Here is a 12,098-nt window from a genome sequence, read left to right on the forward strand (position 1 = left end):
ATCTCTCTAATAAATTAAGCAAATATCAAAGTAAACTATAAAAATAAATACAAATGATCTTTTATCCTCCTTCTCTTTCTGTTTTTTTTCTAAATACCCCCTTCCAGTTTATTTATAAAAGGAAATCTTTGACTTTAAGTAATGATTTGTGTCAAATAATGTTTTAGAGGAGGACCTCAAGCTAGCAAACTAAATTTCTTGCTTTAAATCTCTTCTTAAAATTAACTTTTATCTTATGGGCTTTTTCCTAACTGATGGCGTTTCTTATTGTTTTATAAATTCATGAATAATTTTTATATCTTCAGTTCTAGGTCTTAAATTGGGCTATTTTTACAATTGTGTTTGAGGGATATTGTAGGCTTACTTTGTTTTTCAAAGATCCACATAAATGTTATTAGTAGTAGTAGCCTATTTTTATTATTATTTAGAAAAAATATAGGCCTAAAACTTCTGCTTCAAAATTATGTGACTCTGAATTTTTTTTTTTAAACGTTGGACTACGACACAATTCTCAGTGTTTTTGTTCTGCTGATTTAAAGCCCTTTAATTAAACGTGTACATTTCATTTCAGTTTATGAATGGATTCCAAAACTGTGTTTGTGTGTGAGTGGCTACTCAGTGACTTTGTTTACATGCTCACGAAAATCAGTTTGTTAATCAGATTATGGGAGGAAATCAGATGATGCATTTATCAACAAGAGATAAAATGAGAAGTACTTTATGGAATCCCAATTTGGGAAGTGTTTTTGTTGCAGCAGCATAAAAAGGCATGGCATTGTACAATACAAATAAATAAATAAATGTTTGTATTGCAGCAGCATAAAAAGACATGGCATTATAAAAAAAAAAAAGGAAAGATAAGAAATAAACAAGAAAGTGCAAATGTTGCATTTACAAATTAACAAAACCAAGAGAGATGTAAATTAATAATATTAATATTAAATTACAGAGGTGGTTCGTCTTCCTGAGGAGACGGGCCCACGTCGGCTGCCCCCTAGAACCTGGCCAAGAGTGTGCAGGAAGGCTAGGTTAAATGTCTGAGTTTGAGCGTTCTCCTCCCTTCTCAAGGCCTTTTCCTCCTCCCTCGCCCGGGCAGCAGCCTCCATGGTCAGCTGCCAGTGCCGATCCACCTGGGCCAGGTTCCGTTCATGTTGCCGTTCCTGCTGTGCTAGGTGCTTGTCTCCTTCTCGTTTCCTCTTGCCTGTATGACGATAAGATAATTATAGCAATAATAATTAGCAATAAGAATGAAAAACACAGGACAGGTACAGGTCACACAAGGATATAAAAAAAAAATGTATAAGCAGAACAACAGTAAGGATGAACTAAAGACAGTTATGGGCCTAGATGTTTACAATGATTGTAAAAGTGAATTACATTATGTCCAGCCTGTTGATAATGAATATAAATATATGTATATAATAGGATGTCACACACAATTGTACTAGCTGCTTACTAGCTAGTTACTTACTTGTAACAGAGCACTTCCACACAGTGGTATAGCTTATTTTACTTACTGACGATGGATGATCTAAAGTTTAAAAAAAGTCACAATTCCAGTCGTTTTGCCATGCCTATTTCTTACCTAGAACTAGGCATGGGCGGTATCATTTTTTTCATACCGTCATACCTTGCTGACATCATACCGTGGTATACGGTATATGACGGTATCAGTCCCAATTTAAGGGGTAATTTCTCCCCCCACATTTTTTTTTACTCACTATATCAACAGACAGCCCCACCAAAAATATTTTCCACCAGCCGCCACTGACGGTATGACTTGGGTCGACTTGAGTGAGGTGGCGTTCGGCGGCAAATAGATGTTTCGAACGGTATATTATATGTTCGGTGTAAAATGCAGCCCGAGCCGGTAGACGCTCGCAAAGTGCCGCGACGTGCGCGCAAGTGCTGCATACATGACACATTGTGCAAATGGCACATTTTGAGATCGGATACAGGACGCGTTTGTAGATGTCCGACGTTGTTTCCATAGTGAGCTAAGTTAACAATATATCTTCATACATAAAGATTTTCCGGGAGTAAATACTTGACTTATGTAAACTGTGTTCGTTATTCTCCCGTCCAGGAGAGAAGCTTTAAAAGGAGACTAAATGGAGTCTCTGTGAAAGTTCAATTGGGTACTTTAATTAAAAAAGGCGCGGGTTGGTCACAAGCATGATATTGTTCAGTCAGACAAACAGCTGTGATCCGCTCCTCGTTAGGGAAGCCAAGAGCTGGATCTCTCCTCCGGTGCTGTTATATATCCTCTGCTTGCTCCTCCCCGCCTGCCGGCTCGCCTCGTCTCCAATGTCCGTTGTTGCATTTAAACAGAGGATTGGCTCCTTTCACATCCAATATATGCTCAACACGCCTTTTCTCCTCATATTCTCTTTCATCACTTTTCATTTAACACATTCTAAACGCTGTAATCAATACTCTAAAAAATACTTCTCGGCTCGTTTGGTTTCCGGTCATTCCGGATGTTGTCACATGCTACTTTCGTCTGTAAACAATAATGTATTCAAATAAACTGTACCTTCATTTAATATTCAGCATGGTAGTATCTCGACATCTATAGTTGTAGTGTTAAATCAGTAGGCTTCGGTTTGCACCACTCCATATCATTTCGCTACTAAATTCACCTCTTTAGGAAATCGTATATTAGCCACATGCTACATGCGTAGATGAAGGATTTTCAGAATAAAAGCTTAACTGCTTGTGCACAAGAATTTCTGGTTTTTCAGTATAAAAGAGCATTAAAACTGACGGCATGTTTAAACTACATTTCCCCATTAAAACATTGATTTTAATTTCTAACACTTATTGAATAAAGTTTGCTATATTCACTAACTAGTTTGGCAATATTATTCCGTGCATGTGTTAAAAACCTTATTTCCATTTGATTCATTGGATTACTCGCGTGAATGTTTAGCACGTAAATGCTTTCGTTTTTAAAACCGTCCGACCTCGACTACAAAACCATCAACCAGTTGCATAGGATTAAAAAATTTCAACACTCACTCACCCCGTCTTAAACATTCCCAAAGAAGTGCCTCCGTCTCTCGTTGTGCTGGATGAAGTCACTGGCGACGAGTAAACCCAAAATAGTCCCAAACAGGCGCAGAGGCATTTTTCTTTTTTACTAGTTGTCCGAGTTCGGGGCCGGCAAATGCTGCCGCCATCTTGCTCAGCTCAGCTCTGTGCTGAGCTCTGAGAGCGGGAAAGACGGACTGCCCTCCCCTGCCCTCTGCTGGCGCGTGCTGTGCATTACAACCAATGTCGTCCCTGTCAAAACTCCGTGTCAGTGTAATAGAATGAAACGCATCTATGATTTGGCGCACAGTCTGTGACGTCACGGTATTGAAAATCATACCGACGGTATTTCGAAATACCCTGGTATACCGTAATACCGTCATACCGCCCAAGCCTACCTAGAACCACACGCTGCAATGTCGTGATGGCACTCGGCGTTGGTGGTTGAGTTGGTGTCGGTTCTTCGGCTGGTGTCTGTGGTCGAGTTGGTGTCCGTTCTGGATTCGATGACGATGTTGAGGACGGAACACTGCCATCACCCGTTGTTCGGGACTGTTCCTCCTCACTAGTCCCAATGGCATCATCTAGAACAGCAACATGACTTGTTAATTCCACAAACTACTGCAGCAAAATACTAAATAGCAACAACAACTGTAGAAAAGAAAAACTGAACGTAAACAATGGCACATGTGGTAGCAAACAATAACTCTAGCTAATGCTATCTGCCTTAGCTAGCTACAGTGGCGTTTTCTCCTGGAGGCCAACGGAAGCCAGGCTTCCCCTGTTTTTTCGGATTGTAGTTATAATTTTAATTAATAAATAAAAGCACTTCGTTTAGTTTCGGAAATTCTTTGTTGTGTGTTGCTGCTGGCCCGTCTCTCCCCCATTCTCATTGAGTATTTTACAAAGAGTGAAACAGCGCCCCTCTAGATGTTATGGTGAAACAGTAGATTGCACTCTCTGTTGCGAGAGGAGGCCAGCCGAAATTTGCTTCCCTTGGTGAAAAAAAATGGAGGGATTGACCAATCAGATGAGGCTCACGTCATGCCCCTGCCAACCTGTGATTGGTCAGGGCCATGCCAAGGGAAGCCAGAGGCGGCTGGCTTCCCTTGCCTCACAATCCAATCAAATCGCATCAACTTAGTGTTGCAGTGACACGTCCCAAAAAGTGGAAGTAAGCTGCGCTCGGTTTCCCTCGACAAAATAGCAATGGGATTTCTCCATAGGATTTTGGAAAATAGCTCGAAAAAAGGTCACTGTAAAACGAACCTGTTGGATAAATGCACGTTTTGTTCAGTCGGATAATATCCATATGTCTACCCTACTTTTATAATTTTCGAATCATAAATCTAATCGATAGAAGATAGATAGCGTCACTGCACCACTCTCACCACCGTTAGAAAGTAGCAAGCAACTGAAGCAAGTGCAATTATGGAGGGTGGAGATTTGGAGTATTTAATCAAAAATAATTGTACTAAACTTCCGCTGCAGCAGCAACAACAAATACAGTCTGATGACAGGCCAATGCCCAATCTGGAGCTGTGTACAACGAGGAACAAAGGAGCGAACCGGACGTAAAATGTTAAAGGTCTCCTGATTTAGTTTGTGAATGAATGCTTATTAGAGTTTCAGCTGGAGAGTGCGTGCGGACCTGTCGGTCAGATAACAGGCGTGTGTAAGTCCTGCATCTGTATGATACAAATGTGTGTAAAATGATACCGGGCGCTGTAATCACTCATCTGGTTACGTTATTTATTACATTGACCACCACACACCCCCCACCCCAAAAGAAAGGACGTATTATTGGCTTCCCCTAATTTTTTTCCCACGCCACGCTACTGGCTAGCTATGCAGCTCTTCGGGATTCCATAAAAGCATGGGTTGTCGAACATAATGTAAGGATAAAATAGACTTGTTTGTTAGAAGTGAGCTTTAGAATAGATAGGGACACAACGCTTTCAAGCAAATAACAGAGCGTTAGCAAAGACTTACCATGCAGGGACTCCAGTAACGCGGTTGCAGAGCCCAGGCCTCCCTCCGTCCCAACGTTGGCCGGTCTATGGCCATAAATAGCGTCCAACTGGTCTGAACCACTCCGGCCGTTGTGCTCCTTGATGGCTCTATACTCACTCTTAAGCGTTTTGAGTTTTTTCCTACGCTGCTGGAAAGTCCTTGAGAACCCGTGTTCGGACAACAGTGCAGAGACCTCCTGAAAAACTTTTAGGATGCGAGTTGCGCGGTCGAGCTCCCGCTGGATTTTATCATCTGCGATCAGCTGGAGGAACGTCGTAATTTCATCAATCGACCACGGTGTGCTTTTCTTTGCCATTTCTTTTAGCTTCTCTGTTTTCAAAAATGCTGCAAGCGTCCGTTAATACAGGGGTTCCCAAACTTTGCCATGCCAAGGACCCCCATATAGCATTATCCTCTGGCGGGGACCCCCCTGTTGCAATTTCTTTTTTAAATGATGATTACATTATGATGGAAAATATGACAAATTAATCATACAGCTTAATACATTTTCTTAATATATATTTGTATTAATAATTAATAATCAGTTATTCTTCTAAAAAATGTTTGTATTCATCTTTTGTTTGCCATTAGGTTAGGGTTAGGTTCTGTTATAAACATTCTTAACACAATATTACAACAGTAATATCAACAGTAAACATATTTTTAAAGCATTTTTTAAATGATTTCTGTTTTTATAATATTATATAATTTTGAACAGGTTCAAAAACAGGTTCTGGTCCAGGCTCTCGTCATCTCACGCCTAGACTACTGCAACTCCCTCCTGGCTGGTCTACCTGCATTTGCCGTCCGACCTCTGCAGCTCATCCAGAATGCAGCGGCTCGTCTGGTCTTCAACCTTCCAAAATTCTCCCACACCACGCCGCTCCTCCGCTCCCTTCACTGGCTTCCAGTAAATGCTAGAATCCACTTCAAGACACTGGTACTTGCGTACCATGCTGCGAATGGATCTGGCCCTTCCTACATCCAGGACATGGTTAAACCGTACACTCCAGCACGTGCTGTTGAGGCAGAATCTCTGCTTCGCGCGTTCCTCTATGAGTTTGTTTTAAAAGAAAGAAAAGTCAAAGAACCAGGATAAGGGTTAAACAATAATCTGCTTTAATGGTAAAAACATACAATACATCACCCAATCACCTAATCACGAAGCACTCTGCAACAGCAGCTTCAGAATGCAGAATGCTCCGGCTCTGGTTCATCCAGCCGTAAAAGGAATTACCATTTCAGCAACAGGAGGAAAAGAGAACGAACTTAGAGAAAACACAGGCTTTCATACTAAAAACACAGGAGGAGGTGTGTGGATAATTCCCCCAGAGGTCATCTCATTGGGAGAGACCAACACATGGCCTGTCGTACCCAATCAGCGCGACGCAACAGAAGAAACCCGGAAACAAAAAGTCTCTTTCAGTTTGACGAAAACCAGATACCAGGTGTCTGGAACAAACCTGCTCTAAATAACAAGTTTCCTTATCTTATTTCACATCTTGCAGCCAGCACACACACATATTCCCCTTTATGGCTCTTTGTCTCTGTGGCCATCTTCCCCTCCTCAGTTGTTAAAGCACCTTTTTTTTCACCTACTCTTGGCATCTTTTAAGATATAGTTGGATTATACAAATATCACATGTGAGTTACCTTAATATCCACAATACCGAGGAAAACATTACTGCTATTCTTGATACAAAGTAATTAAACACACACATATATTTATCATGTAGACTTCCCTAATATTTGACATGCTGGAGATCTTTTAAGAAGAATGTCTCCTCCCCCAGCTCTTCCAATCTACTGGAATGCAGAACTGCTCTCTTTTCATACAGAGTAATAAAACATGTTTTAGCTAACCACTGCACAAATGTTGTAGCAATTCAGTACCCAAACATGAAAGAACAAAACAAAGAAATCAAACAAAACACACACCCTTATCGTTTCTTAACTAATGCATGCTGGACATGAATCACTAATTAACAGGACTTTAACGGCATTATCTGAAAATGTATCTGGGAATTCCCCTGTTAATTGCAAGGACTATTGATAATTAACAGAGAGACCCTAGGGACCTCTTCTTGGTATCTGCTAGGCAGAAGTCACTCAATGCAGAAATCACAAGTTTAACACACATTCTATATAAGGTGACATTAAAATGAATATACCAGATTGAACTTTCCTGCCATAACACGTTACTTTAATACTTCAAATAATTCAAATAATACTTCAGTGCACTCCTCTCTGCATCAGCCAAACAGCACGCTGCACCCTCACTGCAAGGGGGACCCAAGTTCCCATCAGCAAAAACACGTGGGTTTGCTATCCTGGCTCCAAAATGGTGGAATGAGCTCCCCATTGAAATCAGGACAGCAGAAAGCTTACACATCTTCCGGCGCAGACTGAAAACTCATCTCTTTGGACTCCACTTCGAGCGATAGAATTACTAACAAAGCACTTATATACTAATAAAGGGCTGGCTTAACTAAAGCCAGTTGAGTAGCACTTGAAATGTTTGGCTCTATGAAACCTGATGTACTTATATGATTCTGTTTTCTTCAAGGTTGTATCTTCTTGGTCGAATGCACTTATTGTAAGTCGCTTTGGATAAAAGCGTCAGCTAAATGCAATGTAATGTAATGTAAAATGAACAATTAACATAAATTGAACAAAAATATAACTGCAACACTTTTGTTTTTGATCCCATTTTTCATGAGATGAACTCAAAGATCTAAAACATTTTCTATATACACAAAATAACCATTTCTCTCAAATATTGTTCAGAAATCTGAAAAAATGTGTGATCGTGAGCACTTCTCCTTTGCCGAGATAATCCATCCCACCTCACAGGTGTGACATATCAAGATGCTGATTAGACAGCATGATTATTGCACAGGTGTGCCTTAGGCTGGCCACAATAAAAAGCAGCTCTGAAACGTGCAGTTTTGCTTTATTGGGGGGGTCTGGGGGGTCCGAAAACCAGTCAGTATCTGGTGTGACCACCATTTGCCTCATGCAGTGCAACACATCTCCTTCGCATAGAGTTGATCAGGTTGTTGATTGTGGCCTGTGGAATGTTGGTCCACTCCTCTTCAATGGCTGTGCGAAGTTGCTGGATATTGGCAGGAACTGGAACACACTGTCGTATACGCCGATCCAGAGCATCCCAAACATGCTCAATGGGTGACATGTTAGGGTGAGGGTTAGGGTTTAACCCTAACCCTAACATGTCAGCCACAATCAACAACCTGATCAACTCTATGCGACGGAGATGTGTTGCACTGCGTGAGGCAAATGGTGGTCACACCAGATACTGACTGGTTTTCGGACCCCCCCAGACCCCCCCCAATAAAGCAAAACTGCACGTTTCAGAGTGGCCTTTTATTGTGGCCATCCTAAGGCACACCTGTTCAATAATCATGGTGTCTAATCAGCATCTTGATATGCCACACCTGTGAGGTGGGATAGATTATCTCGGCAAAGGAGAAGTGCTCACTATCACAGATTTTTTAAGATTTGTGAACAATATTGGAGAGAAATGTTAATTTTGTGTGTATAGAAAATGTTTTAGATCTTTGAGTTCATCTCATAAAAAATGGGAGCAAAAACAAAAGGGTTGCATTTATATTTTTGTTCAGTCATTTCATTTCATTTCAAACCTTTATTTATACAGATGAATCCCATTGAGATCATTGATCTCTTTTTCAAGGGAGACCTGCTCAAGTAGTTACACATGAAACATAAAAACAAAAATAGAACAACAAAAGGACATCATACAGCATCATTTACATAACTATCCACATAAACAGGTACCAATAGCTTCCGATTGAGTAGCATCCAACCGAGCTTTAAAAACATTTAGTGGCACCAGATTGTTCAGTTTCCATTTAATTTGCAGACTATTCCAAGACAGAGGAGCTGCGCATCTAAAAGCTGTCTTCCCTAAGACAGTCCTAGCAGTTGGCACATTTAATAGAACCACAGCATTCGATCTCAGGCAGTAGCCACTTACAATGTTCCGTGAGATCAGGGAGCAAATATAAGATGGAAGTTTCCCTAACATGGCTTTGTATATAAAAATGTACCAGTGACTGAGCCTCCGTACAGTTAGTGAAAGCAAACCAGCCCTTGCATACAGGGTACAGTGATGGGTTAATGCTTTACAGTTTGTCACAAATCTCAGTGCACTGTGATACGCAGCATCTAACTTGACCAGGCAATTGGCAGGTGCATTCATATACATCAAATCACCATAGTCCAGCACAGGTAAAAAGGTCACAGTGACTAGCCTTTTCCTGGCCTCAAGCGAGAAACAGGACTTGTTCCTGTAGAAGAAACCTAGCCTAACCCTCAGCTTTTTAAGCAGGTTATTGACATGAAGTTTAAAAGTGAGACAATCATCAAGCCAGATACCAAGGTATTTGTAACAGGTAACCACTTCAAGTTTTATTCCTTGCGTAGTTACAATATCTACAACAGGCTCTGGTGTCTTTTTAGCTTTAGAAAAGAGCATTACCTTTGTTTTCTCAACATTTAAAAGAAGCTTTAGTTCAGAGAGCTGAGTCTGAATAATGTTAAAAACAGTCTGTAATTGAACACCAGCCTCCTTAATGGAGGGACCTGCACAGTACATGCTGAGGCAGAATCTCTGCTAATAATATTCAACAGTAATATCTCTTCGTTCCTCTATGAGTTTGTTTTAAAAGAAGGAAAAGTCAAAGCAGCCAGGATAAGGGTTAAACAATAATCTGCTTTAATGGCAAAAACATACAATACATCACCCAATCACCTAATCACCTAATCACGAAGCACTCTGCAGAGTACTCCGGGCTCAGGTTCTACCACCGTGTGAGACACGTCTCAGGAACGGCCAGTCAAAAACAAGAGTCCCAATCCTCAAAATCATCAAAACATTTATACACAGGTGGGGAGGAGTTTTGTCGCTTGCTCTTCCCTAGCTATTTGTTATTGGCGAGTTCACTTCTGAGCGAGCTAGCCAGTGAGTTGGCAGTGTTCCATTGGTCGGTTTCACTTTTGGGCGGGACCCCAGGTAGTGGGTCAGCAGTTGTTGATTCCATCTGTTGCTTCTGTGCGCGCGTGTGTGTGTGTGTTTGTCCCTCTGCCCTTAGGCAGATCCCCCAATCAATGATTTGGAGTCATGACAGAGGACTCTTTGACAGGACACATACTCATTCCCCCTAAACATCTTCAACACACACAAACATCCTATCATATATCTTTAACATAAGTTAATTGTTCTTGTCGCTTAATGGCTTCTGTGAACTTCCTTTCACCTTGAAGTCAACTTACTAGGAATGAATACATTTTATTGATAAGCTCAAAAGGACCTTTATCTCGTTTACTGCTGGGTGACCCAAGTCTCAAGGCCTCTTTTGGGGTCTGTAGGAGATAAATCATTAATTCTACAAGACTTTAACTGCCTTATATCTGAAAATGTATCCGGGAATTCCCCTATTAATTGCAAGGACTATTGATAATTAACAGAGAGACCCTAGGGGCCTCTTCTTGGTATCTGCTAGGCAGAAGTCACTCAATGCAGAAATCACAAGTTTAACACACATTCTATATAAGGTGACATTAAAATGAATATACCAGATTGAACTTTCCTGCCATAACACGTTACTTTAATCCTTCAAATAATTCAAATAATACTTCATACATCACGGTATCATCCGCATAAAAATGTAGAGTAGCTTCATCGACATTTTCACCTAAACTGTTGATGTAGATGGAGAATAAAAGTGGACCTAAAACAGAACCTTGGGGAACACCATTTGCAATGTTCAACCACTCAGAAGACAGCCCATCTTAATGAACACATTGGGACCTTTCAGAGAGGTAGTTCACAAACCACCCCACTGCATGGCTGGACATGCCTATACTGGCTAGCTTCTGCTTTAAGATGCGATGATCGACGGTGTCAAACGCTTTGGAAAGGTCAATAAATAGAGCTGCATAACTCTGCTTATTATCTAAAATACTTGCCACATCATTCACCCCTTTTATTGTGGCAGTGATGGTGCTGTGTTGCTTTCTGAAGCCTGACTGATGTTTAGACAGGATGTCACTTGTACATAAAAACACCTTTACCTGTTCACTCACTTAGCATTCAAGAACCTTAGCCAGAACTGACAATTTAGAGATTGGCCTATAGTTATTTAATAAGGTGGCTTCCCCTCCTTTTAGCAAAGGCAGGACATACGCTGACTTCCACAATTTTGGAATTTTGTTTGTGCTGAGGGAGAGGTTAAAAAGAGTAGTGAGAGGTGGAGCAATAAAATCTGCAGCTATCTTTAAAAAGAAAGGTTCTACGTTGTCCGGGCCAGCCGGTTTCTTAGGACCTAACTTGGTTAAAGCTTCACGAACAACATCAACAGTAAAGGGAGTAAAACTAAAAGGGTTTTCCAACACACGTTTTTCAGAGTCCCAGACTGTAGTGTTCACAGAAGCAGAGTTAGTGACAGAATCAAATAGAGAACCACAGGACACAAAATGCTCATTAAAGCAATTTAGCATAGTAGCCCTGTCCGATATAGAGCCAGATGCTGTGGTAATGCACGGAGGTAGCTCATTACGGATATCACCGGTGGATAACGATTTAATGGCTTTCCAAAATGTTCCAGGATTATTCAGATTGTTTGTGGTAACTGACAGATAGTACTTTGATTTAGCACTTTTGACATGTGAAGTGAAGCTATTTAGTTGGGTCTAGAACCTCAATTCCGTGACCATTCTTCTGCTAAGATGTTTTGACACTTGATTTGACATCATTGGACCTTTTATAAAAAATATAGACCCAAGGTCCCTCCCAAAAATCCCGGCAATTTTTGCTAGAGGGCCAAATCCAAGATGGCTGCTCGCGCCATCTTAAAAAATTAACTTTTGAACCAGAGCGCCTAGAGTCATGTGTAAATGCACTTTTTGGGGTAAGTCGACCACAAGGATTCCATTTCTGACATCAGTTTGGCGCTATGACATCGTTCGGACCCACAAATCCAAGATGGCCGCCACCCGGTCGAGAAATTACA

General features: G+C 41.0%; 1 protein-coding gene across 1 annotated transcript; it reads right to left on the minus strand.

Moving 5' to 3' along the window:
- Positions 1–567: 567 nt before the first annotated feature.
- On the minus strand, positions 568–5,542 carry LOC307029836 (uncharacterized protein). The gene is made up of 3 exons (XM_079665923.1): positions 5,026–5,542; positions 3,432–3,617; positions 568–1,201 (listed from the first exon to the last, which is right to left on the minus strand). The coding sequence occupies exons 1-3, from the start codon at positions 5,360–5,362 to the stop codon at positions 939–941; spliced, it is 786 nt and encodes a 261-aa protein (XP_079522049.1). The 5' UTR covers positions 5,363–5,542; the 3' UTR covers positions 568–938.
- Positions 5,543–12,098: the final 6,556 nt, after the last annotated feature.

This window comes from Notothenia rossii, assembly GCF_949606895.1.
Source record: "Notothenia rossii genome assembly, chromosome: 2".
Classification (NCBI taxonomy): domain Eukaryota; kingdom Metazoa; phylum Chordata; class Actinopteri; order Perciformes; family Nototheniidae; genus Notothenia; species Notothenia rossii.

Bases quoted from the DNA above. Each gene is read 5' to 3' on its own strand.
- LOC307029836 (XM_079665923.1), bottom strand. From the start codon at position 5,362: ATGGCAAAGAAAAGCACACCGTGGTCGATTGATGAAATTACGACGTTC. The intron at 3,618-5,025 runs GTAAGTCTTTGC...TTGCTGTTCTAG, and splicing joins GTTACTGGAGTCCCTGCATG to ATGATGCCATTGGGACTAGT. The intron at 1,202-3,431 runs GTAGGCTTGGGC...ATCGTCATACAG, and splicing joins ATTGCAGCGTGTGGTTCTAG to GCAAGAGGAAACGAGAAGGA.